General features: G+C 51.3%; 2 protein-coding genes across 5 annotated transcripts in view; one reads left to right on the top strand and one right to left on the bottom strand.

The window, feature by feature from the left end:
• SNW1 (SNW domain containing 1) overlaps positions 1–7,583 on the bottom strand; it is a 12,142-nt gene extending 4,559 nt beyond the window's left edge. For 3 of the 4 annotated variants that reach the window (XM_073587170.1, XM_073587179.1, XM_073587160.1), the window contains exons 1-12: positions 7,427–7,583; positions 4,813–4,966; positions 4,572–4,733; positions 4,160–4,255; positions 3,951–4,057; positions 3,774–3,878; positions 3,626–3,695; positions 806–871; positions 617–733; positions 405–546; positions 237–333; positions 36–153 (exon numbers count right to left, since the gene is read on the bottom strand). In XM_073587170.1, coding sequence (XP_073443271.1) covers positions 36–153; positions 237–333; positions 405–546; positions 617–733; positions 806–871; positions 3,626–3,695; positions 3,774–3,878; positions 3,951–4,057; positions 4,160–4,255; positions 4,572–4,733; positions 4,813–4,966; positions 7,427–7,557 — 1,365 coding nt within the window. In that variant the 5' untranslated portion in view covers positions 7,558–7,583. Of the gene's footprint in view, positions 1–35; positions 154–236; positions 334–404; positions 547–616; positions 734–805; positions 872–3,625; positions 3,696–3,773; positions 3,879–3,950; positions 4,058–4,159; positions 4,256–4,571; positions 4,734–4,812; positions 4,967–7,246; positions 7,276–7,426 lie in introns of those variants that run through there. The other variant, XM_073587190.1, reaches the window with a different exon arrangement.
• On the top strand, positions 7,535–25,951 carry ADCK1 (aarF domain containing kinase 1). Its single transcript, XM_073587146.1, has 11 exons — positions 7,535–7,753; positions 7,891–8,038; positions 8,114–8,197; positions 8,272–8,475; positions 9,418–9,576; positions 9,792–9,950; positions 10,299–10,415; positions 11,239–11,388; positions 13,112–13,309; positions 21,912–22,105; positions 24,398–25,951. Exons 1-11 carry the CDS (start codon positions 7,602–7,604, stop codon positions 24,567–24,569), a joined length of 1,737 nt encoding a protein of 578 aa, XP_073443247.1. The 5' UTR covers positions 7,535–7,601; the 3' UTR covers positions 24,570–25,951.

Raw genomic sequence — 25,951 nt, 5'->3', positions numbered from 1 at the left:
CATTTTTCACTCCCACGTATGACAGGCGCTCGTACCCTGCTCTGGTTGAAGAGCCGCTGATCGTACTGAATCTCTCCAGAGGGCCGTTGGCTCGGGATTCCTAAGGCGATCTGCTCGCTGATGTCTCTGTCTTCGTTCCTCTGAAGCTTGGACCTGGTGGACAGTAGAGTCAGAGGGACATTGTTGTAAGTAAAGCCCCTGGAGCCTAGTGAAAGCTGCCATCGCTTCAGTCTCACCTCTTATCTGGAGCTGCTCTGGACAGGTTGCGCTCGTGCTGCCGCTCTTTCCGCCTGTTGTCTCGGATCTCATCACGCTCTCTGGCTTCGCCGTCCTCTGTGGGATGAATGTACATTTAGAAAGAGCTGCAGAGGATCAGTGGCCCCTTCAAATTTCCCCGCGCTCACCCTTCTCCGCGTGAGACTTTATTCCCGCTCTCCGTTCTCTGGCGATCTGCGCCAGCTCTCGCAGCTTCTCTTCCTTCTTCTCTTTTTCCTTCTGTGCCATCTTCCTCTCCACCTGGGCTCTCATCTCCACAGCTTCTCGGGCCTAAGGAACCAAACATAGCTGCTCAGTGACAGGAAAAGGCTGAAGACAAGCTGCTATGTGAAGGACTCACCTTCCGGTCAGCAATATATAGCGCTTCAGCCAACTTTGCAAAATTCTCATTAATGTGTACGGTCTGCAGTCCTCGGCCATCAGCAGCCAGACGTTTGTCTAGGGGGATGGTGTAGCCCTGTGGAGAGCAGCACAATAGTGGTTTCCCTGATACCGAACAGACTCGTGGCAGCTCAGATCAGGGCATTACCTTGGCATTCTTCCAGTTGGATATACACGGTGGGATCTTCCATTCCTGTTGCTCCTTCACAGTCATCTGCAAAGAACAGACACAGTGAAGTTACACATGGGGGCTCCAACCAGCGGTGAGGGGTGTGCCTCATTCAGCGAGTGGCACCCTTGAGGTCGCCCACAGAGACCTGCATGGCTGTGCTGGTGGTACCGCCCTCTCCGCCTGCCGTCCTCTGTGAGATACATGCATAGTAATTGCTGCAAAGGACCTCGGCCAGAAATTGTGACCCCTGCCTGGGAGCAGGATGTGATGAGACGACTCACAGGGCTCTGCAGCTGGGACATGATTGGAGCCGCTCACCTCCTAAGGCAGAAGCCAGGGGTGCTGCAATACGCTTTTAACCACTCGATCACCGGACAGTTATTTCCTGCTGAGCCCCTCTTCTGTCCTCAGTGACGTTGCTGCTCGAGGATTAGTTTCCTACCGGACTTTCTAGTTATTGTTTTCTTATGTTATTGTAATTTATAGGGTTTAGAATTTGCAACACAACTATACAGTTGTGGCCAAAAGTATTGACACCCCTGCAATTCTGTCAGATAATACTCAGTTTCTTCCTGAAAATGATTGCAAACACATTCTTTGGTATTATTATCTTCATTTAATTTGTCTTAAATGAAAAAACACAAAAGAGAATGAAACAAAAAGCAAAACATTGATCATTTCACACAAAACTCCAAAAATGGGCCAGACAAAAGTATTGGCATACTTAGTTGCACAACCTTTAGCCAAAATAACTGCGACCAACCGCTCCCGGTAACCATCAATGAGTTTCTTACAATGCTCTGCTGGAATTTTAGACCATTCTTCTTTGTCAAACTGCTCCAGGTCCCTGATATTTGAAGGATGCCTTCTCCAAACTGCCATTTTTAGATCTCTCCACAGGTGTTCTACGGGATTCAGGTCTGGACTCATTGCTGGCCACCTTAGAAGTCTCCAGTGCTTTCTCTTAAACCATTTTCTAGTGCTTTTTGAAGTGTGTTTTGGGTCATTGTCCTGCTGGAAGACCCATGACCTCTGAGGGAGACCCAGCTTTCTCACACTGGGCCCTACATTATGTTGCAAAATTTGTTGGTAGTCTTCAGACTTCATAATGCCATGCACACGGTCAAGCAGTCCAGTGCCAGAGGCAGCAAAGCAACCCCAAAACATCAGGGAACCTCCGCCATGTTTGACTGTAGGGACTGTGTTCTTTTCTTTGAATGCCTCTTTTTTTCTCCTGTAACCTCTATGTTGATGCCTTTGCCCAAAAAGCTCTACTTTTGTCTCATCTGACCAGAGAACATTCTTCCAAAACGTTTTAGGCTTTTCAGGTAAGTTTTGGCAAACTCCAGACTGGCTTTTTTATGTCTCGGGGTAAGAAGTGGGGTCTTCCTGGGTCTCCTACCATACAGTCCCTTTTCATTCAGACGCCGACGGATAGTACGGGTTGACACTGTTGTACCCTCGGACTGCAGGGCAGCTTGAACTTGTTTGGATGTTAGTGGAGGTTCTTTATCCAAACAATCTTGCGTTGAAATCTCTTGTCAATTTTTCTTTTCCGTCCACATCTAGGGAGGTTAGCCACAGTGCCATGGGCTTTAAACTTCTTGATGACACTGCGCACGGTAGACACAGGAACATTCAGGTCTTTGGAGATGGACTTGTAGCCTTGAGATTGCTCATGCTTCCTCACAATTTGGTTTCTCAAGTCCTCAGACAGTTCTTTGGTCTTCTTTCTTTTCTCCATGCTCAATGTGGTATACACAAGGACACAGGACAGAGGTTGAGTCAACTTTAATCCATGTCAACTGGCTGCAAGTGTGATTTAGTTATTGCCAACACCTGTTAGGTGCCACAGGTAAGTTACAGGTGCTCTTAATTACACAAATTAGAGAAGCATCACATGATTTTTCGAACAGTGCCAATACTTTTGTCCACCCTCTTTTTTATGTTTGGTGTGAAGTTATATCCAATTTGGCTTTAGGACAATTCTTTTTGTGTTTTTTCATTTAAGACAAATTAAATGAAGATAATACCAAAGAATTTGTGTTTGCAATCATTTTCAGGAAGAAACTGAGTATTATCTGACAGAATTGCAGGGGTGTCAATACTTTTGGCCACAACTGTATATATAAAAATAAAAAGGTACTTTAATGTTTTTTTTCCCTATGTCTTTTCCCGCTCGTGTTTCTCCTCAAACACCAAACTACAGTTGTTTGGGCATCCAACAAGTAGCATCGGTGCAAATTGATTCGCAGCATCCCCCTCCTTCGGCCATGACAGGGGTCTATAGCCGCTGCACGGGAGTGGGAGAACCGCCTCTTGCAGAACGCCGCCCGCTGCTCCACAATACATCACGACTTTGTGCCAGAATGGCTAATCAAATGAGGAGACGCCAGGTAAGAGGGGCCCGCAAGCATAAATTCACTCCAACTCTACTGTGACAGATCATAAAACGTGTTTTCTATGTGAAACAAGCTGATGTTGTGCAGTGATAACTTTTTCCTTTTGTTATTTGCAGACGCTTTTTGCACATTTACTGCATAGAATTTATTCCCCAGGAGATGAACATTACAGGAGAGATCACACGCCAATGGCAGAGCCGCTCATGGGACCACCAGGCTCTGCACATGCGGTAAATTCACATGTGCATCCCCACCGGCTCGTCATAGAGGTGTCCAATACGCTGTGCCCATCTCACTGCAGAATAAACAACTGACTGCTCACTGCCCACCCTGCGATTTCAGCTACGTCATATTATGAGAGGATTGTGCAGCAGGGGCATAAGGTGGCACCTACCTTCCGGCTTGGAGAATGCATAACAGGCGCTGGGGGGGACGGGGGTCCACGAGGGATCTTTTTGTTAATCCTGAGACAAAACAGCAGGCTTAGTTTCCCTCACAGTCTTTAACCTCCAGCCTCTTTCCACCATGGAAATACTACTCACTTGAAGCGAGGCGGCTCCATGGGGTCTTTCTGCATCTCCACCATCCGGATGACCCTCTGTTTGGCTCCAGAGTTAAATGCCACCCCCTGCTGAGACGGTGTGTACCTGAAGGGGCACTGTGTCATTAGGTGAGGAGTGACCCCACTAGCCCCCCCATAACCCTGTGGGGTTGCTCACCTGATGTACTGAGCAGGTGCCAGCTTGTCTGCTGCCCGCACTGGCATGGCTGAAGCTATCTTCTGGGACACTGCCTTATCAAGGGCCTGACGAGTCTTCTCTGTCAGCTGGAAGATGAGAGTCAGAATCTTGCCATTAATGGTGGAAGACTATGTATGTGCGAGAGAAGAAGCGCCACCAGAAGAGCAATATCCCCCCCCCCCTCGCACCTCACGAACAGCCTCCTCATCCGGCCTCTGCAGATCGGGGTCATCGTCATCCATCACCTCCTTAGGGACAAGGTCGGTGTATTTGCTGAATATGACCTGGAAAAAGGCAACACCGAGAAAGTGACGAGAAAGAACGTCAGCAACTGATGAGCAGCATCTGCAACATCCGAGCATGCGGATGATAGCAGTGATACATTGTGTGAAGATTGTGAGCTCCAGGAGTTGGGGATGATGGGAGTAGTGATACATTGTGTGATAGGAGAGTGGATTGTGAGCTCCTGGGGTAAGGGATGATGGAAGTAGTGATACAGTCAGCATCACTCTAGCAGTCCCGGTAAGGAGCCTTCTCGCGGCTCTGCTGTCAGACATAGAGGGCAGTCTGTGGTAGCAGTGCAGAGGAGGGACTTCGCACCTTATCCTTGGACTGGCCCTGCCGAGCGATGGCATCATACTTGATCTTGCCCTCGGCATCCACCTGTACGGCCAGGGCGTTGGACGTGCGCTTCTTCCTCCCCATCTCCAGCGGATACTGAGCCACATGAATTTCTGGAAAGGCGCCGCCATCTGCAAAATCCTGCGAGGATCACAAGATAGTAAAATATGACAGAGGTGACCCAGGCAGCCACTATGATGGATCCCTGCCATCCACTCACCTCCAAGGTCCGGGGCACCCAGCCTTTCCGGTGGCCATAAGGAGGTGGCTCTCGGCGTGATGCCACCAGCGCCGTCTGACGAGACTTCTGAGCTCGGAGCTTCTCCTCAGCCTCCAGCTGATCCTGGGAAAGCTGTGTGGGGGCTGGCAGGAAACTACGAGAAAAAGCGAAAGCCCCGTTACAGGGCAAACCTGCACATATATGCCCAACCCCAAAAGTAACAGGAGGGTGGGAGGGGTCAAAACCCAGAAAGAGAGGGGACGGAAACCCGCAGAGTACCGGAAAGGGGTGGAAACCTGCAGAGTACCCCAGAAGGTGGAGGGGGATAACACCCACAGAGTACCCCAGAAGGTGGAGGGGGATAACACCCACAGAGTACCCCAGAAGGTGGAGGGGGATAACACCCACAGAGTACCCCAGAAGGTGGAGGGGGATAACACCCACAGAGTACCCCAGAAGGTGGAGGGGGATAACACCCACAGAGTACCCCAGAAGGTGGAGGGGGATAACACCCACAGAGTACCCCAGAAGGTGGAGGGGGATAACACCCACAGAGTACCCCAGAAGGTGGAGGGGGATAACACCCACAGAGTACCCCAGAAGGTGGAGGGGGATAACACCCACAGAGTACCCCAGAAGGTGGAGGGGGATAACACCCACAGAGTACCCCGGAATGGAAGGGGGGGGGTAACACCCACAGAGTACCCCGGAAGGTGGAGGGGGATAACACCCACAGAGTACCCCAGAAGGTGGAGGGGGATAACACCCACAGAGTACCCCAGAAGGTGGAGGGGGATAACACCCACAGAGTACCCCAGAAGGTGGAGGGGGATAACACCCACAGAGTACCCCAGAAGGTGGAGGGGGATAACACCCACAGAGTACCCCAGAAGGTGGAGGGGGATAACACCCACAGAGTACCCCGGAATGGAAGGGAAAGGGGGTAACACCCGCAGAGTACCCCGGAAGGGAAAGGGGGTAACACCCGCAGAGTACCCCGGAAGGGAAGGGGGGGTAACACCCGCAGAGTACCCCGGAATGGAAGGGGGGGGTAACACCCGCAGAGTACCCCGGAATGGAAGGGGGGGGTAACACCCGCAGAGTACCCCGGAATGGAAGGGGGGGGTAACACCCGCAGAGTACCCCGGAATGGAAGGGGGGGGTAACACCCGCAGAGTACCCCGGAATGGAAGGGGGGGGTAACACCCGCAGAGTACCCCGGAATGGAAGGGGGGGGTAACACCCGCAGAGTACCCCGGAATGGAAGGGGGGGGTAACACCCGCAGAGTACCCCGGAATGGAAGGGGGGGGTAACACCCGCAGAGTACCCCGGAATGGAAGGGGGGGGTAACACCCGCAGAGTACCCCGGAATGGAAGGGGGGGGTAACACCCGCAGAGTACCCCGGAAGGGAAAGGGGGGGGTAACACCCGCAGAGTACCCCGGAAGGGAAGGGGGGGTAACACCCGCAGAGTACCCCGGAAGGGAAGGGGGGGTAACACCCGCAGAGTACCCCAGAGGAGGGGAGTGGCATCTGCAGACTACTCCAGGAGAGGGGTTACAACCAGGGCTGTAGAGTCGGAGTCGGTGCTCATTTTGGTGGAGTCGGAGTCGGTATAAAATGGACCGACTCCTAAAATACATAATAAATTGGGTACAGTAATTCAATGCAGGATGTGCTGAATATTTTTTCATAGGAGTTTGGGAAAGTTATGAAATGTCCTATAAATGGCTGTTCTATTCCTGATCTAAGGCTACATTCACACACAGTGTTTTTCCTGTGTTTTTTGAGGATACGTTTTTCAGCTGCAAAAGCAGATCAGCTTTTTAAAAAACTGCATCACCTGAAAGGTTTTTGAGCTCATAGATAATGTTTTCAATAGCAAAAGCAGATTAGAAATCTGCTCTATTTATCCATATCTGTCTATCCATATCGTATCTGTACCAAAAAGAATGAAAACCGGGTAGTACACCAATATATATTCTGTTTTATCTAAATATCTTGATTATTGGATCATAAAAATGATTAAATGTCTGAGGTTCACATTGTACTACAATAAATTTTTCACTTAAATATAAGCAATATGTGTGGGAGTCGGAGTCGTGGAGTCGGAGTTGGAGTCGGGGTAAGGGAAATTGAGGAGTCGGAGTCGCAGGTTTGGCTTACCGACTCCACAGCCCTGGTTACATCCAAAGAGGACCCCGGAAGAAGGGGGTAGCATTCGCAGAGTACCCCAGAAGGGACGGGGGGTAGCATTCGCAGAGTACCCCAGAAGGGACGGGGGGTAGCATCCGCAGAGTACCCCAGAAGGGACAGGGGGTAGCATCCGCAGAGTACTGTGAGTGGGTGAAAAGGGGGGTCGCAAAACCCGCAGAGACTGGAAAGGGGGGGACCTGCAGAGTAGAGGGGGTTGTTTTCCTTGTAGAGACCTCACACGCAATGCTTCATGGGAGAGAAGGATGCAGATTCGCTCTCTCCATGAGCTGTAGCCAGAGAGACCCCACAAGAGCTCCCTTCATGTCCCCTCGGATCCCCAGTATTCTCTGCCAGCAGCAGGCTGTCACCCGTCTATAACACCCATAGATGAGGTCCAAGGACCCAGCGGACACCTCACCTCACCAGCGCCATCTCTGCAACCGTCCTTACAACCGGAAACAGGTTTCTGAAAAACCGGAAATGACTAGCGACACATGACCAACTCAGAGCGCGACCAGCACTAGAGGAGTGTACGCGCTCCGCTGCCATGATGTCGGAGCTCACGTCACCAGGCTCCTCCCCTCCTTGTAGAGATGGATGATGGTTTCTCCCAGCCCCACCTCCACTTTGCTTCCACCATCAGGCACCATCTGAACTACAAGTCCCGGCGTGCACATCGGTCTGACCTGTACCAAGTGCGCTGTAAGGGAGGTTTTCTAGCAGAGATACAGCAGTACAATCAGAGGTACAGGCAGACGAGGAAGCGTCCGCGCTCTACCGCTCATCCCCTGTTACGTGACCTGTCAGTGGTGGGAACCTCGTGCCCCCCGCCCTGCAGGGTCAGACGCGGGAGCTGCTCCTTCTCTTGTGCTCGTGTTGCAGGTCGGGGGCCGGGATGGTGAGGGCCTCGTTCAGACTGGTTTCGCTGCTAGCTGCCGGTATGGCCACCTCTGGCTGCGTCATCTATGGGGCGCGCTCCTGGGATCCCAGTGACATTGGGGTGGTGCGGACCGGCAGAGCGGTGCTGACGGTGAGTGACAGCGGTCTCACTGGGTATGTCTGTGTGACCAGTCATGTGGCCTGACGTCTCCTTCCTGCCTTGCAGGCCGCAGCTATGACCTGCGACTACCTGGTGACGCTCCGCAATGTTCCCCTGGGCTCTCAGGAATATGAGGTTGTCAAGTCCCAGGTACAGCGCGGACCCCTGGATGTGGCGGCCCCTGTGTGCTCCTCGCATCTTTCTTGTACACTGTCTCCTCCTAGGTGCATGCTCGCTCTGCCCGCCGCCTGCTGGACCTGTGCTGTGCCAACCGTGGCACCTACATAAAGGTTGGACAGCACCTGGGGGCTCTGGAGTATCTGCTGCCCCCGGAATACACCCGCACACTGAGCGTGCTCCACAGCCGGGCCCCGGCCACCCCGCTGCCTGACGTGCTGCACATCATCCAGGAGGAGCTGGGGACGGAGGTACGGTGCTGCACCCCATCCGTGCCTTATCGCTACCCCTCCTTGATGCAGGCGCTTCTTATGAGCTGCAATTAATCAGCCACCCACAGATCTGACGGGGGCATCATGACGAGGTCACCGCGTATTAATAACACTGGCGCTCGATTCATAAAGACAGATCACAAGCCGGAGATTTATTGCCTCAGATATTGCTGTCTGGAGAGGGAGCGGTGAGCGCAAACCGCAGATAAACCTCCAGTGAGGATGAGGCAGATGTGAGTGCTGGGGGGCAGTCACACACAAGGGAGAGGGATGTCACACATGCTGGGGGGGTTGTCACCCAAACGAGAGGGGCAGACATATACTGGGGGGGTTGTCACCCAAAAGAGAGGGGCACACACATACTGGGGGGGTTGTCACCCAAAAGAGAGGGGCACACACATACTGGGGGGGTTGTCATGTAACTGGGAGGGGCAGACACATACTGGGAGGGTTGTCACCCAAACGGGAGGGGCAGACATATACTGGGGGGGTTGTCACCCAAAAGAGAGGGGCACACACATACTGGGGGGGTTGTCACCCAAAAGAGAGGGGCACACACATACTGGGGGGGTTGTCATGTAACTGGGCGGGGCAGACACATACTGGGGGGAGGGTCGTCACCCAAACGGGAGGGGCACACATACTGAGGGGCTGTCGCCCAAACGGGAGGGGCACACACATACTGGGGGGTTGCCATGCAACTGGGAGGGAGAAACATACTGGGGGAATGGGTTGTCCCGTGTACCGAGAAGGTTGTCACACATACTAGGTGAGATTGTCACACGACCTGCGGGAGAGGGATCACACATTCCGGGGGGATGGGTGGCTGTGCGGCCATGAGAAGTTCTCACATGCTGGGGGGTTATGTACAGCCTGGACATTGCAGCTGGAGAAGACTTCTGCCTGTGTTTCTTCCTCCAGACTTCGGATCTGTTTGAGAAATTTGAGGAGACCCCTCTGGGTGCAGCCTCATTGGCGCAGGTCCACCGAGCTGTTCTCATGGATGGTCGGACGGTGGCTGTGAAGGTCCAGCATCCCAAAGTGAGAGAGCAGAGTTCCCGGGACATCATGATCATGGAGGTAGGAGAGGTGATCGCTGAGACTCTGTAGGTTCATGTCGGCACAGTGGATCACATTGACCTCTGGGTAGACACTTATTATGCCTTTACTCTGGGTCTGTTTTAGAGACTTATTTTGTACCAAACGTCCCCCAAAAATTGCAGGTAATAAGGTTCATGAAGACAGGGCCGCCGCTACCTCACCAGCCTGTGTGACCAGCAATGTCTGCTCTCCAGGTCCTTCTCCGGGCAGTGAAGAAAGTCTTCCCGCAGTTTGAGTTCATGTGGTTGGTGGAAGAAGCTAAGAAGAACCTTCCCCGAGAGCTGGACTTCCTGAATGAGGCCCGCAACGCCGAGAAAATGACAGCAATGATCCGCAGGTTCCCCTTCCTGAGGGTAAGACGGGCCTCGACATGATAAACGCATAGATCAGCAGATGGATGCTCTGGAGATAGCGCATACTCGCCCCTGTATGCATATAGGACTGGTTATGCCGTGTAGCTGCTGTAATGACTTGTCTCCAGCAGGTGTCAGAATTGTGCGAGTTAGTTGGTGACTAACGCCGTGAGCACACGTGCCATACTTGCCTGCACAGTACATGTGGATGTTCTGTTTGTTGCAGTGGTATTTGGACTTGGCTGGAGAGGTTCAATGAGTGCGACGGCTCTTGCCGACATCTTTGGGGACCGCCATTGTGCTGGCTTCTTGTAATGGTTGTTCAACAGCTCTGTTATTTTGTTTCAGATACCTAAAATCCACTGGGACGTGAGCACAGAGCGGGTCCTGGTGATGGAGTACATGGAGGGCGGACAGGTCAATGATCTGCACTACATGGAGAGAAACCACATCGATGTGAATCAGGTAAGGAGCTGCTTTGCTCCAGTCATTGAGGGTTAATGATCGTGTGCAGTCAATGACAGGGGGAGTCTGCGGTGTCACCAGGACCCCCGGCGCTCTGAGTCTGTGAGGCTGTAATTACCATGTTATAACCAGGCTCCCCTCCCTCTCTGCGTGGAGTCTCCTGTCCTCGGCTCCGCACCGGAGCCTCTCATGCTCGGCACTGACTCCCACATGGCCGCGCTGTGGTTTCACCTATTTGTCGGTGATTGATTTATTTATTTTTTTTTTGGTCACTGTAGTTTAGAGGGAACGTGGGCAGCAGCAGATGGGCATCGCATTGGACTAACCGCAGTAATCCCCCAAATCACCCGAGCTGCAAAGCCACACTACAAATGTTATTCCTCCTAGAAATGTCCACCTAAACTGACAACGAATAGCAACATATGTCACCAGTCACGGACATAGTTGTCAGACTGCATATATGTCTAGGAGAAACAACAGAGGAGCAGATAGATAATAGAAGATGAAAAGCGTTCACTAAAGCAGATGTGTCAGGAGGGCAGAGGGGGTGTCACTACTGGCGGACAACCTCTCACATGATACACAGGTTGTCAGCAGTGAGAGATAAGGTGCTGGAGTATAAGGGGTGTAGTCTCATGTCAGACTGCATGTCATTTTAAGTGATCTAAACACCGGGGGGCAGGGCTGACAACCTCTAACACACTATAGACAGGCAGGTTGTCAGCAGTAGTAGATGAGTCCTGTCCTTTTTCCACTGTTGCATGTTTTCTCCTGTAGACATTAGTTATGATTACACCATACAATCCTGTCTCATTATTTCCAGGTCTCTCGGGCGCTGGGAAAGCTGTACAGTGAAATGATTTTTGTGCATGGGTTCGTGCACTGCGACCCCCACCCTGGAAATGTTTTGGTCCGACAGACAGAAGGCAGAAGAAGCCCAGAGATCATTTTGCTGGATCATGGACTGTACCAGGTGCAGTAATGGGGGGTGCTGTACTCCGTTCCTGTTCTTTTTATACAGTTAGGTCCATATATATTTGGACAGAGACAACATTTTTCTAATTTTGGTTCTAGACATTACCACAATGAATTTTAAACAAAAAATTCAGATGTAGTTGAAGTTCAGACTTTCAGCTTACATTTGAGGGTATCCACATTAAAATTGGATGAAGGGTTTAGGAGTTTCAGCTCCTTAACATGTGCCACCCTGTTTTTAAAGGGACCAAAAGTAATTGGACAATTGACTCCAAGGCTATTTCATGGACAGGTGTGGGCAATTCCTTCGTTATGTCATTCTCAATTAAGCAGATAAAAGGCCTGGAGTTGATTTGAGGTGTGGTGCTTGCATTTGGAAGGTCTTGCTGTGAAGGAAACAAGCAGTCAAAGGAGCTCTCCATGCAGGTGAAACAAGCCATCCTTAAGCTGCAAGAACAGAAAAAACCCATCCGATAAATTGCTACAACATTAGGAGTGGCAAAATCTACAGTTTGGTACATCCTGAGAAAGAAAGAAAGCACTGGTGAACTCATCAATGCAAAAAGACTTGGGCGCCCACGGAAGACAACAGTGGTGGATGATCGCAGAATAATCTCCATGGTGAAGAGAAACCCCTTCACAACAGCCAACCAAGTGAACAACACTCTCCAGGAGGAAGGCGTATCAATATCCAAATCTACCATAAAGAGAAGACTGCATGAAAGTAAATACAGAGGGCTCACTGCACGGTGCAAGCCACTCATAAGCATCAAGAATCAAAAGGCTAGACTGGACTTTGCTAAAAAACATCTAAAAAAGCCAGCACAGTTCTGGAAGAACATTCTTTGGACAGATGAAACCAAGATCAACCTCTACCAGAATGATGGAAAAGAAATGTATGGCGAAGGCGTGGTACAGCTCATGATCCAAAGCATACCACATCATCTGTGAAACACGGCGGAGGCAGTGTGATGGCTTGGGCATGCATGGATGCCAGTGGCACTGGGTCACTAGTGTTTATTGATGATGTGACACAGGACAGAAGCAGCCGAATGAATTCTGAGGTATTCAGAGCCATACTATGTGCTCAGATCCAGCCAAATGCAGACAAACTGATTGGTCGTCGTTTCATACTACAGATGGACAATGACCCAAAACATAAAGCCAAAGCAACCCAGGAGTTTATTAAAGCAAAGAAGTGGAATATTCTTGAATGGCCAAGTCAGTCACCTGATCACAACCCAATTGAGCATGCATTTCACTTGTTAAAGACTAAACTTCAGACAGAAAGGCCCACAAACAAACAGCAACTGAAAACCACCACAGTGAAAGCCTGGCAGAGCATCAAAAAGGAGGAAACACAGCGTCTGGTGATGTCCATGAGTTCAAGACTTCAGGCAGTCATTGCCAACAAAGGGTTTTCAACCAAGTACTAGAAATGAACATTTTATTTACAATTATTTAATCTGTCCAATTACTTTTGGTCCCTTTAAAAACAGGGTGGCACATGTTAAGGAGCTGAAACTCCTAAACCCTTCATCCAATTTTAATGTGGATACCCTCAAATGAAAGCTGAAAGTCTGAACTTGAACTGCATCTGAATTGTTTTGTTTAAAATTCTTTGTGGTAATGTCTAGAACCAAAATTAGAAAAATGTTGTCTCTGTCCAAATATATCTGGATCTAACTGTACATAACTAATATCAGCATCCCTCCCTACAGGAACTGACTGACAACTTCCGTCTGGACTACTGTCATCTGTGGCAAGCGCTAGTATCTGCGGACATGACTGGAATACGCCTTTATAGCCAGCGTTTAGGGGCTGGAGAGTTATACGCTCTCTTTGCTTGTGTGCTGACTGCCCGTTCCTGGAACTCAGTAACCCGCGGCATTGATCGTGGTGCTGTCAGCGAAAAAGAGGTGAGGAGTCCTGTACAGACCATGAGATAATCTGCACACCAAGCCACACAGAGTGCTAGCTAGACATCTGCTTTGGTAGGAGACATTGCCAGGTGCTGCGTCCCACCTAATGCATCTGCTCTCGCTATCACATCCATCGCTGGGTGTGGCGTCCCATCTAATGCAGCGCTGCACTCACTGTCACATCCATCGCTGGGTGCGGCGTCCCATCTAATGCAGCGCTACTCTCGCTATCACATCCATCGCTGGGTGTGGCATCCCATCTAATGCAGCGCTACTCTCGCTATCACATCCATCGCTGGGTGTGGCATCCCATCTAATGCAGTGCTGCTCTCGCTATCACATCCATCGCTGGGTGTGGCATCCCATCTAATGCAGCGCTGCTCTCACTATCACATCCATCGATGGGTGCGGCATCCCATCTAATGCAGCGCTGCTCTCACTGTCACATCCATCGCTGGGTGTGGCGTCCCATCTAATGCAGCGCTACTCTCGCTATCACATCCATCTCTGGGTGTGGCATCCCATCTAATGCAGCGCTGCTCTCACTGTCACATCCATCTCTGGGTGCGGCATCCCAATCTAATGCAGCGCTGCTATCACATCCATCGCTGGGTGTGGCATCCCATCTAATGCAGAGCTGCTCTTACTATCACACCCATCGCTGGGTGTGGCATCCCATCTAATGCAGCGCTGCTCTCACTATCACATCCATCGCTGGGTGTGGCATCCCATCTAATGCAGCGCTGCTCTCACTGTCACATCCATCGCTGGGTGCGGCGTCCCATCTAATGCAGCGCTGCTCTCACTGTCACATCCATCGCTGTGTGCGGCATCCCAATCTAATGCAGCGCTGCTCTCGCTATCATATCCATCGCTGGGTGTGGCATCCCATCTAATGCAGCGCTGCTCTTACTATCACATACATAGCTGGGTGTGGCATCCCATCTAATGCAGCGCTGCTCTCGCTATCACATCCATCGCTGGGTGTGGCATCCCATCTAATGCAGCGCTGCTCTTACTATCACATACATCGCTGGGTGTGGCATCCCATCTAATGCAGCGCTGCTCTCACTATCACATCCATCGCTGGGTGTGGCATCCCATCTAATGCAGCGCTGCTCTCACTCACATCCATCGCTGGGTGCGGCGTCCCATCTAATGCAGCGCTGCTCTCACTGTCACATCCATCGCTGGGTGTGGCATCCCATCTAATGCAGCGCTGCTCTCACTATCACATCCATCGCTGGGTGTGGCATCCCATCTAATGCAGTGCTGCTCTCACTATCACATCCATTTCTGGGTGTGGCATCCCATCTAATGCAGCGCTGCTCTAGCAGTCACATCCATTGCTGGGTGTGGCATCCCATCTAATGCAGCGCTGCTCTCGCTATCACATCCATTGCTGTGTGTGGCGTCCCATCTAATACAGTGCTACTCTCATTATCACATCCATCGCTGGGTGCGGCATCCCATCTAATGCAGCGCTGCTCTCGCTATCACATCCATCGCTGGGTGCGGCATCCCATCTAATGCAGTGCTGCTCTCGCTATCACATCCATCGCTGGGTGCGGCATCCCATCTAATGCAGCGCTACTCTCGCTATCACATCCATCGCTGGGTGTGGCATCCCATTTAATGCAGCGCTGCTCTCGCTGTCACATCTATCGCTGGGTGCGGCATCCCATCTAATGCAGCGCTGCTCTCGCTATCACATCCATCGCTGGGTGCGGCATCCCATCTAATGCAGTGCTGCTCTCGCTATCACATCCATCGCTGGGTGCGGCATCCCATCTAATGCAGCGCTGCTCTCGCTGTCAAATCCATCGCTGGGTGCGGCATCCCATCTAATGCAGCGCTGCTCTCGCTGTCACATCCATCGCTGGGTGCGGCATCCCATCTAATGCAGCGCTGCTCTCGCTGTCACATCCATCCCTGGGTGCGGCATCCCATCTAATGCAGCGCTTCTCTCGCTATCACATCCATCGCTGGGTGCGGCATCCCATCTAATGCAGCGCTACTCTCGCTGTCACATCCATCGCTGGGTGCGGCATCCCATCTAATGCAGCGCTGCTCTCGCTATCACATCCATCGCTGGGTGCGGCATCCCATCTAATGCAGCGCTGCTCTCGCTGTCACATCCATCGCTGGGTGCGGCATCCCATCTAATGCAGCGCTGCTCTCGCTATCACATCCATCGCTGGGTGCGGCATCCCATCTAATGCAGCGCTGCTCTAACTGTCACATCCATAGCTGGGTGCGGCATCCCATCTAATGCAGCGCTGCTCTCGCTATCACATCCATCGCTGGGTGCGGCATCCCATCTAATGCAGCGCTGCTCTCGCTATCACATCCATCGTTGGGTGTGGCATCCCATCTAATGCAGCGCTGCTCTCGCTGTCACATCCATAGCTGGGTGCGGCATCCCATCTAATGCAGCGCTGCTCTCGCTGTCACATCCATCGCTGGGTGCGGCATCCCATCTAATGCAGCGCTGCTCTCGCTATCACATCCATCGCTGGGTGCGGCATCCCATCTAATGCAGCGCTGCTCTCGCTATCACATCCATCGCTGGGTGCGGCATCCCATCTAATGCAGCGCTTCTCTCGCTATCACATCCATCGCTGGGTGTGGCATCCCATCTAATGCAGCGCTGCTCTGTCACATCCATCGCTGGGTGCAGCATGCCATCTAATGCAACGCTGCTCTCGCTATCCCATCCATCGCTGGGTGCAGCATCCCATCTAATGCAGCGCTGCTCTCCCTGTCACATTCATCGCTGGGTGCAGCATCCCATCTAATGCAGCGCTGCTCTAACTGTCACATCCATCGCTGGGAGCGGCGTGCCATATAATGCAGCGCTGCTCTCGCTATCACATCCATTGCTGGGTGTGGCATCCTATCTAATGCAGCGCTGCTCTCGCTATCACATCCATCGCTGGGAGCGGCGTGCCATATAATGCAACGCTGCTCTCGCTATCACATCCATTGCTGGGTGTGGCATCCTATCTAATGCAGCGCTGCTCTAACTGTCACATCTATCGCTGGGTGTGGCGTCCTATCTAATGCAGCGCTGCTCTCGCTATCACATCCATCACTGGGTGCAGCATCCCATCTAATGCAGCGCTACTCTCACTGTCACATCTATTGCTGGGTGCGGCGTCCCATCTTATGCAGCGTTGCTCTCAATGTCACATCTATCGCTGGGTGCATCGTCCCATCTAATGCAGTGCTGCTCTCACTATCACATCCGTCGCTGGGTGTGGCATCCCATATAATGCAGCGCTGCTCTCGCTATCGCATCCATCGCTGGGTGCAGCATCCCATCTAATGCAGCGCTGCTCTCCCTGTCACATTCATCGCTGGGTGCAGCATCCCATATAATGCAGCGCTGCTCTCGCTATCGCATCCATCGCTGGGTGCAGCATCCCATCTAATGCAGCGCTGCTCTCCCTGTCACATTCATCGCTGGGTGCAGCATCCCATCTAATGCAGCGCTGCTCTTGCTATCACATCCATCGCTGGGTGCAGCATCCCATGTAAAGCAGCGCTGCTCTCGCTATCACATCTATCGCTGGGTGTGTCATCCCATCTAATGCAGCGCTGCTCTCGCTATCACATCCATCGCTGGGTGCGGCGTCCCACCTAATGCAGCGCTGCTCCAACTGTCACATCTATCGCTGGGTGCGGCCTCCCTTCTAATGCAGTGCTGCTCTCACTGTCACATCTATCGCTGGGTCACATCTATCGCTTAGGTCGTCCCATCTAATGCAGTGCTGCTCTAACTGTCACATCCATCGCTGGGTGCGGCGTCCCACCTAATGCAGCGCTGCTCCAACTGTCACATCTATCGCTGGGTGCAGCATCCCATCTAATGCAGCGTTACTCTCACTGTCACATCTATCGCTGGGTGCAGCGTCCCATCTTATGCAGCGTTGCTCTCAATGTCACATCTATCGCTGGGTGCAGCGTCCCATCTAATGCAGCGCTGCTGTCGCTATCACATCTATCGCTGGGTGTGTCATCCCATCTAATGCAGCGCTGCTCTCACTGTCACAGCTATCGCTGGGTATAGCATCCCATCTAATGCAGCGCTGCTCTCGCTATCACATCCATCGCTGGGTGCGGCGTCCCATCTAATGCAGTGCTGCTCTAACTGTCACATCCATTGCTGGGTGCGGCGTCCCATCTAATGCAGCGCTGCTCCAACTGTCACATCTATCGCTGGGTGTGGCATCCCATCTAATGCAGTGCTGCTCTGTCACATGCATCGCTGGGTGCGGCATCCCATCTAATACAGCGCTGCTCTCGCTATCACATCCATCATGGGATGCCATCTAATGCAGCGCTGCTCTCGCTATCACATCCATCGCTGGGTGTGGCATCCCATCTAATGCAGCGCTGCTCTGTCACATGCATCGCTGGGTGCGGCATCCCATCTAATACAGCGCTGCTCTCGCTATCACATCCATCACTGGAAGCGGCGTGCCATATAATGCAGCGCTGCTCTCGCTATCACATCCATTGCTGGGTGTGGCGTCCCATCTAATGCAGCGCTGCTCTTGCTATCACACCTATCGCTGCGCTGCTCTCACTGTCACATCTATCGCTGGGTGTGGCATCCCATCTAATGCAGTGCTGCTCTTGCTATCACATCCATCACTGGGTGCGGCATCCCATCTAATGCAGTGCTGCTCCAACTGTCACATCTATCGCTGGGTGTGGCATCCCATCTAAAGCAGGCTGCTCTCGATATCACATCTATGCGCTGGGTGTGGCATCTCATCGCTTGGTGCGGCATCCCATCTAATACAGTGCTGCTCTCGCTAGCACATCCATCGCTGGGTGCAGCGTCCCATCTTATGCAGCGCTGCTCTTACTATCACATCCATCGCTGGGTGCGGCGTCCCATCTTATGCAGCGCTGCTCTAACTGTCACATCCATCGCTGGGTGCGGCGTCCCTTCTTATGCAGCGCTGCTCTCACTGTCACATCCATCGCTGGGTGCGGCGTCCCATCTTATGCAGCGCTGCTCTCAATGTCACATCTATCGCTGGGTGCGACGTCCCATCTTATGCAGCGCTGCTCTCACTGTCACATCCATCGCTGGGTGTGGCGTCCCATCTTATGCAGCGTTGCTCTCAATGTCACATCTATCGCTGGGTGCGGCGTCCCATCTAATGCAGCGCTGCTCTCACTATCACATCCGTCGCTGGGTGTGGCATCCCATCTAATGCAGCGCTGCTTTCGCTATCACATCCATCGCTGGGTGCAGCATCCCATCTAATGCAGCGCTACACTCACTGTCACATCTATCGCTGGGTGTGGCATCCCATCTAATGCAGCGCTGCTCTCGCTATCACATCATCCATCGCTGGGTGCGGCATCCCATCTTATGCAGCGCTGCTCTTGCTATCACATCCATCGCTGTGTGTGGCATCCCATCTAATGCAGCGCTGCTCTGTCACATGCATCGCTGGGTGTGGCGTCCCATCTAATGCACTGCTGCTCTCACTGTCACATCCATCGCTGGGTGCGGCATCCCATCTAATGCTGCGCTGATCTCGCTATCACATCCATCGCTGGGTGCAGCATCCCATCTAATGCAGCGCTGCTCTGTCACATCTATCGCTGGGTGTGGCGTCCCATCTAATGTAGTGCTGCTCTCACTATCGCATCCGTCGCTGGGTGTGGCATCCCATATAATGCAGCACTGCTCTCGCTATCACATCATCGCTGGGTGCAGCATCCCATCTAATGCAGCGCTGCTCTCCCTGTCACATTCATCGCTGGGTGCAGCATCCCATATAATGCAGCGCTGCTCTCACTATCACATCCATCGCTGTGTGCAGCATCCCATCTAATGCAGCGCTGCTTTCGCTATCACATCCATCGCTGGGTGCAGCATCCCATCTAATGCAGCGCTGCTTTCGCTATCACATCCATCGCTGGGTGCAGCATCCCATCTAATGCAGCGCTGCTTTCGCTATCACATCCATCGCTGGGTGCAGCATCCCATCTAATGCAGCGCTACTCTCACTGTCACATCTATCGCTGGGTGCAGCGTCCCATCTTATGCAGCGCAGCTCTCGTTGTCACATCCATTGCTGTCGGCAGCTGCTTCAGAGCGCTGCTGGTGATAACATGTAATTAGTTGTGTCTGTAATTAGCGGCTTGTTCTGTGTGGGACATGGGGGTGTATTCAGAGAATGCAGGAACTGTAACCCTTTCATAACCAGGGAATCTTGGTGGCTAGAAGCAGGGGTGCCAAGGCTTAGCCATGGCCGAAAGTGTTGGCACCCTTGAAATTGTGCCTGAAAATGAAGTATTTCTTCCTGAAATTTGTGATTGCACATGTTTTGTTATACATATGTTTATCTATTTATCTACTGTGTGTGTGTATTGGAACAACACGAAAAACAGAAAAAATGCAAATTGGATATAATTTCACACAACCCCCAAAATGGTTCGGTCAAAATTGTTAGCACCCTCAATCTTTGGTTGCATACCCATTAGAATAAGTAATTGCAATCAATTGCTTCTTACTCCTCTCAGCTGGAATGTTCGATAACTCTTCTTACAAAGTTCTCCAGGTCTCTCATATGTGAAGGTGTCTTCTCCCAACAGTAATTTTAAATCTGTCCACAGGTGATCAATGGGATTTATATCCGGACTTATTGCTGCCAATTCACAACTCTCCAGTGCTTTGTCTCCATCCATTTCTGGGGCCTTCTTGAAGTATGTTTGGGGTTATTGTACTGCAGGAAGACCCATGACCTTGGACGCAAACCCAGCTTTCTAACACTGGGCACTACACTGTCACCCAAAATCACTTGTTAAAGGGGTTGTCCAGTACTAGGACGACCCCTTCTTTAAATGTTTGACCCTGATAAAATAATAAAACTTATACTTCCTATGCCAGCACCATTCCCGCAGTGTTGACACTCGCTCTCCCCAGGCTGTGATGCGGTGTTGTGACAAGTGACACCGGCGCTCATTCCACCGCATCACAGCCCTGGAACCGTGAGTGCCGACACCGCTGGAACGGCGCCTGCACAAGGAGGTGATTATAGGCTTTATTATTTTATAGGGGGCCGAACATTTAGTTTAAGAAGGGGTTGTTTTCGTAGTGGACAATCCCTTTAATCTTCAGATTTCACAATACCTTTCACACCGTCAAGGCACACAGTGCCAGAGGCCACAAAACCACCCCAAAATATCTGTGACCCTCCACCATATAGGACTGTAGGTACTGTGTTCTTTTCCATGTAGGTCTCATTCCGTTTTCGGTAATCGGCATTATGTGCTTTACCATAAAGCTCTATCTTAGTCTCATCTGTCCACAAAACAATGTCCCAGAAGGATTTCAGTTACTCATGTACGTTTTGGAAAACTGGAGTCTCTAGCTTTTTTATGTCTGTGTCAGCAGTGGGGTCCTCTGTGGTCATTTCATTCACATGTGGACGGATAGTTGGCGCTGACACTGATGCACCCTGAGCCTGCAGGACAGCTGGAATTTCTTTGGAACTTGATTGGGGCTTATCCACCATCTGGACTATCCTACGTTGCAACCTTTCATTAATTTTTATCTGCTGTCAACGGACATTAGCTACAGCGCCATGGCTTGTAAACGTTTTGATTATGTTGCACATTGTAGACAAAGGAACATCCCGAGCTCTGGAGCTGGACTTGAAGCCTCGAGATTGTGAATATTTTTCAACAATTCTGGTTCCCAAGTCCTCAGACTGTTCTCTTCTCCACTTTCTGTTCTCCATGCTTAGTGTGGCACACAGACACACAATGCAAAGATACTGAATCTTTGCATTGTGTGTCTGTGTGCCACACTAAGCATGTTCCTTTTTTATTTGGCTTCTGGTGTGATTTTCATATTGTCCACACCTGTTACTTGTGAAAGGTGAGTCGGAAAGAGCATCACATGCTTAAAACAAAGTTTACCTACAATTTTTGAAAGGTGCCAACAGTTTTGTCCAGACCATTTTTGGGGTTTTATGTGAAACTGTTGAATTTGCTGTATTTTTTTTTGTGCTGTTCCAATATACAAAAAGGAAATAAACGTGTGTGACAAAACGTGTAATAGCAATCATTTTCTGGCAGAAATACTTAAATTTCAAGGGTGCCAACACTTTCGGCCATGACTGTATACAGATGTAGTGTTTGCTTGTCTGCCCATTGTGCACTCTTTACTGCCTCCTCCTCTTTCACCTGTCTGTAGTGTTAAGTCCCCGTCTCCGAACGGTCTCCTGCCCCCCGTCTCCGAACGGTCTCCTGCCCCCCGTCTCCGAACGGTCTCCTGCCCCCCGTCTCCGAACGGTCTCCTGCCCCCCGTCTCCGAACGGTCTCCTGCCCCCCGTCTCCGAACGGTCTCCTGCCCCCCGTCTCCGAACGGTCTCCTGCCCCCCGTCTCCGAACGGTCTCCTGCCCCCCGTCTCCGAACGGTCTCCTGCCCCCCGTCTCCGAACGGTCTCCTGCCCCCCGTCTCCGAACGGTCTCCTGCCCCCCGTCTCCGAACGGTCTCCTGCCCCCCGTCTCTTTCATATATCTCGTATTATACTATTATACCACACTGTCTTCCTCTCTTTAGGCAAAAGAGATCCGCAGTAATGCCGCTGCGTACCTTCCTCAAATCAGCCAGCTGCTCTCCAGCGTCCCACGTCAGATGCTTTTGCTGCTAAAAACCAATGACCTTCTGCGGGGGATCGAGACGGCTCTTCACACTGATGCGGGTGCTAGCTCATTCCTCAGCATGTCTCGTTGTTGTGTCCGCGCACTTGCTAGGTAAGATGACTCTTGTTTTGACAGTGCTGGCCTGCTCCATAGAGCACCAGCGCATATGTGGGCAGGAGGGTCTGTAATCACTGCGTGTATTCATCCAGTCCTGTTGTGTATTCGGTCCCTAATTACAGGGGACTTGTGCCATTTCTTCTAATTGCTCTCTGCATCTAATGAGAGGCAGGAGAATGTCTCAATATTTGCAGGCAGCTCCTGGTGGCGGCCATTTCCATTAGAATCACTCTTTCTTTCCAACCAAGTATGTGAGATGGCTGTAGATTGTCCTGTCCACCGAGCCTGAAGGGTGAACAGCCATCACTCCCTGATTATATCATCTTATCAGGTCAGTATGTGTTCAGACTTCCATGGACTGCTCCATTACAGGACCCTCATGGGACTATGGTTCTACAATCCGACCACTAGATTACGTCCCTTAGACGGCAATAATAAACCATTATAAAAGGGAATTCTATACATGAGAAGCCCCCGATATATATTAGGCTGGGGGAGATGAGCATATGGAACATCTGCCATGTTTTATCCACAAACCTTGGATAACTGTCATCTGCAAGTCGCTTTTTTGACAGCTGAGTGACGTCTTTTTTCATACATTTAGAAATGGACATGATCAGATAGTTTTCCTAGGTTAATGATGAAAATGTATCCGTAAAAATTAGATGCCGCTCTCCATGGTCTGCTTTTTACGTATCCTTAGACTCGAATGGTTGAGTCTGATTTGAAAAGAGACTGATACATTTACCGTATATACTCATGTATAAGCCAACCCGTGTATAAGACAACCCCACTAATTTTGCCACAAAAAACCTGTGAAACCTATTTACTCGTGTATAAGCCGAGGGTGGAATCCATAGACTATGCCCCCATATGCTACTCCATAGTTTATGCCCCCATATGCTGCCCCATAGAATATGCCCCCATATGCTGCCCCATAGAATATGCCCCCCATATGCTGCCCCATAGAATATGCCCCCCATATGCTGCTCCATAGAATATGCCCCCCATATGCTGCTTCATAGAATATGCCCCCCATATGCTGCTTCATAGAATATGCCCCCCATATGCTGCTCCATAGAATATGCCCCCCATATGCTGCTCCATAGACTATGCCCCCCATAGGCTGCTCCATAGACTATGCCCCCCATAGGCTGCTCCATAGACTATGCCCCCCATAGGCTGCAAAAAAAAAAAAAAAAAAAGCCATACTCACCTCTCCTGGGTCCATCGCCACTGTCTGCCACTTCTTGTGTCAGTGACTGTCCAGCCGGCAGAGGGGCGGCCTGCACTAATCACGTCACCGCGCCCCCTGCTGCCTAAACGTCACTGACACAGGATGCAGCAGAGACAGCGGTGAGCAGCGATGGACCGGGGGACAGGTGAATATCGCTATACTCACCCATCCTGCCGCAGTCTCTGCAGCCTCGTTCGCTTCTCCACTGTCTCCCTTCCCTTCCTGTCTTCAGCGGTCACGTGGTACAGCTCATTACCACTCATGAATATGCGCATATTCATGAGTGGTAATGATCAGCACCACGTGACCGCTGAAGACAGGAAGGGAAGGGAGACAGTGGAGAAGCGAGCAAGGCTGCAGAGTCCGCAGCAGGACAGGTAAGCATGATCTCTGACACCCCCGCTCCCCCTCCCCCGCCGACCCCCAGGTATATGACCTGTGTATAAGCCGAGAGGGGGACTTTCAGCCCAAAAAAATGGGCTGAAAATCTCAGCTTATACACGAGTATATATGGTATGTGTATTTATTTTACTCATTTATATAGCACCATTAATTCCACAGCACTTTACATACATAATCACTGTCCTTTTTGGGGCTCACAATCTAGATTCCCCATCAGTCTTTGGAGTGTGGGAGGAAACCTATACAAACACGGGGAACACATACAAACTCCATGCTGATTACGTACTTGGGATTTGAAACCAGGACCCCAGTGCTGCAAAGCAACAGTGCTAACCACTGAGCCACCGTGCTGCTTGGTGCATGCTGCAGTTTATCTCGCATAGACACTCAGTTCATGTGAGAACACTGCCATGTGGACAGTCCTGGTGAGTTGCACTGGTCGGTGTGTGGTCTGATCTGCACTTGGAAAGCACCATCTGTATTATCTACTCAAGCCTTTTTTCCCCAGGCCTGGATGCAGTGTGCAGTTAGTGCTGCTGCTCAGTACTGAGCGGGTTAATACTGAGTACAATGTGTAGAGTCTGCGCCGGTCCTCACTCATGGTTTATCTTGAATGACGTGATCTTTATTTTTCCTGTCTTCTGCAGACATCGCAGAATGACGGCCTCCTCCCTGTGGTCCTCTGCCCGTATCTCCATGTCAGAGTCGTTTCGTCTGGGCCAACTGCAGCTGTACGAGTTCTTTCTCTGGGCACGATCCTCCTCGTTGGGGCGCTGGCTGAATTGTATTGTGCACTGGATATCTTACTCTTTATACTGACTCTTTTGTGAGTCCTGAATGACCACAAGCTGCAATGGAGCGTACTCCCTTGTCACTCCCGGGGACAAGAGATTTCAATCCAACCTACAGGAGACTTGAGCACTGTTTATTACGGCTGCCATTCTGCTATATGAAAAGTACTTGAGAACAGCTGTTTAAGGCCCTCTGTCTAAGCACAACTTCACCAGACACTCGGCAGAAGTGATCAATTCTGCTGTAATTATCGCTTTTCACCACAAGATGGCACCTGAGGCTTAAAGCTCTGATCACCTGACAGTGCAAATGCCCAGAAGCGCAGGATGTGGCGAGGCCCCTCCATATCACCCATGATTTGTCAGGTTCTCCTCGCCTGGATCTGACCCAGTATTACGATTCTGTTGCTGGGTGTCACGGCACCAGGGACTCCTTCCCTGCCCCCAACGCTAGGGGTGCCCCAGCTTCCCTGTTCCCTGGATTACTTCTGATGGTGAAGAAGCCGGGGCCATGTACCTTGCCTTTGCTTCTGAATCTGCTCTCAGTCTGTACTCTTCCCCCACCCAGGGAAGAGGGGAGTACTACACGGCAATCAGACTAAGGCTTGTTTCACACTAGCGTATGGCCGAGGTGCGGAGGGCTGCGGGCTTCCTCTGTGAAGCTCCGCCCCTGGCCGCACCTTCTTCAGTCAGCTCCGCCTCTGTCGGCATGCGGCCTGCGTACCTTATCTTTAGCATTAGGTACGCAGACCATGCCGATCAATGCGGATGCCTGCGCATGCGTCTTTTTGACGGTGCGGTGACCGCACCAGAATGCAACATGCTGCATTTGGCGCAGGTCGCTGCACCGTCAAAAAGACGCATGCGCAGGCATCCGCATCCATCGGCATGGCCCGCAAAATGGTACGCAGGCCGCAGAATGCTGCATGCTGACAGAGGCGGAGCTGACCAGAGGAGGTGCGGCCGGGGGCGGAGCTTCACGGAGGCAGCCCTCCGCCCCTCGGCCATACGCTAGTGTGAAACTAGCCTAACAAGGTAATGCATACAAGAATAAAGGAAAATAACATACAAATATAATCACACAAACAACAAAGGTAAACACCAGGGAGTGGAGGATGGGGTAAAACCAAAGTAGGAGAAGGAAAGGAATTAGCAAACAATCAAATCTAAGCAACAGTTACATATAAATCTAGCAAATGCCTTCTCAAGCAACCACAACAAACGACCATCTCCTAACCATGCTTCATAAGCTCGCTCTGGCAATGAGTGCCAGCCAGTGCTCAGATTATATAGGGGATGGGAGTGGATACAAGTGAACATCTGAGAGTCTTAATGCAGGAAATCTTTCAGGATCTCTCAACAGAGCAGATTAACCCCTGCACTGCTAAAATAAATTTACATAGTTTAATA

This window comes from Dendrobates tinctorius, unplaced genomic scaffold, assembly GCF_039654945.1.
Source record: "Dendrobates tinctorius isolate UK_male_01 unplaced genomic scaffold, ASM3965494v1 ptg000010l, whole genome shotgun sequence".
Taxonomy (NCBI): domain Eukaryota; kingdom Metazoa; phylum Chordata; class Amphibia; order Anura; family Dendrobatidae; genus Dendrobates; species Dendrobates tinctorius.
The sequence above is the reverse complement of the archived record's forward strand: the minus strand, read 5'-3'. Positions and strand labels throughout refer to the sequence as shown.

Excerpts from the sequence above, each read along its gene's own strand:
- ADCK1 (XM_073587146.1), top strand. The coding sequence starts at position 7,602 with ATGGATGATGGTTTCTCCCAGCCCCACCTCCACTTTGCTTCCACCATC. Across the intron at positions 9,577-9,791 it reads GGGACATCATGATCATGGAG|GTCCTTCTCCGGGCAGTGAA; the intron begins GTAGGAGAGGTG and ends TCTGCTCTCCAG. Across the intron at positions 13,310-21,911 it reads GTGCTGTCAGCGAAAAAGAG|GCAAAAGAGATCCGCAGTAA; the intron begins GTGAGGAGTCCT and ends TCCTCTCTTTAG.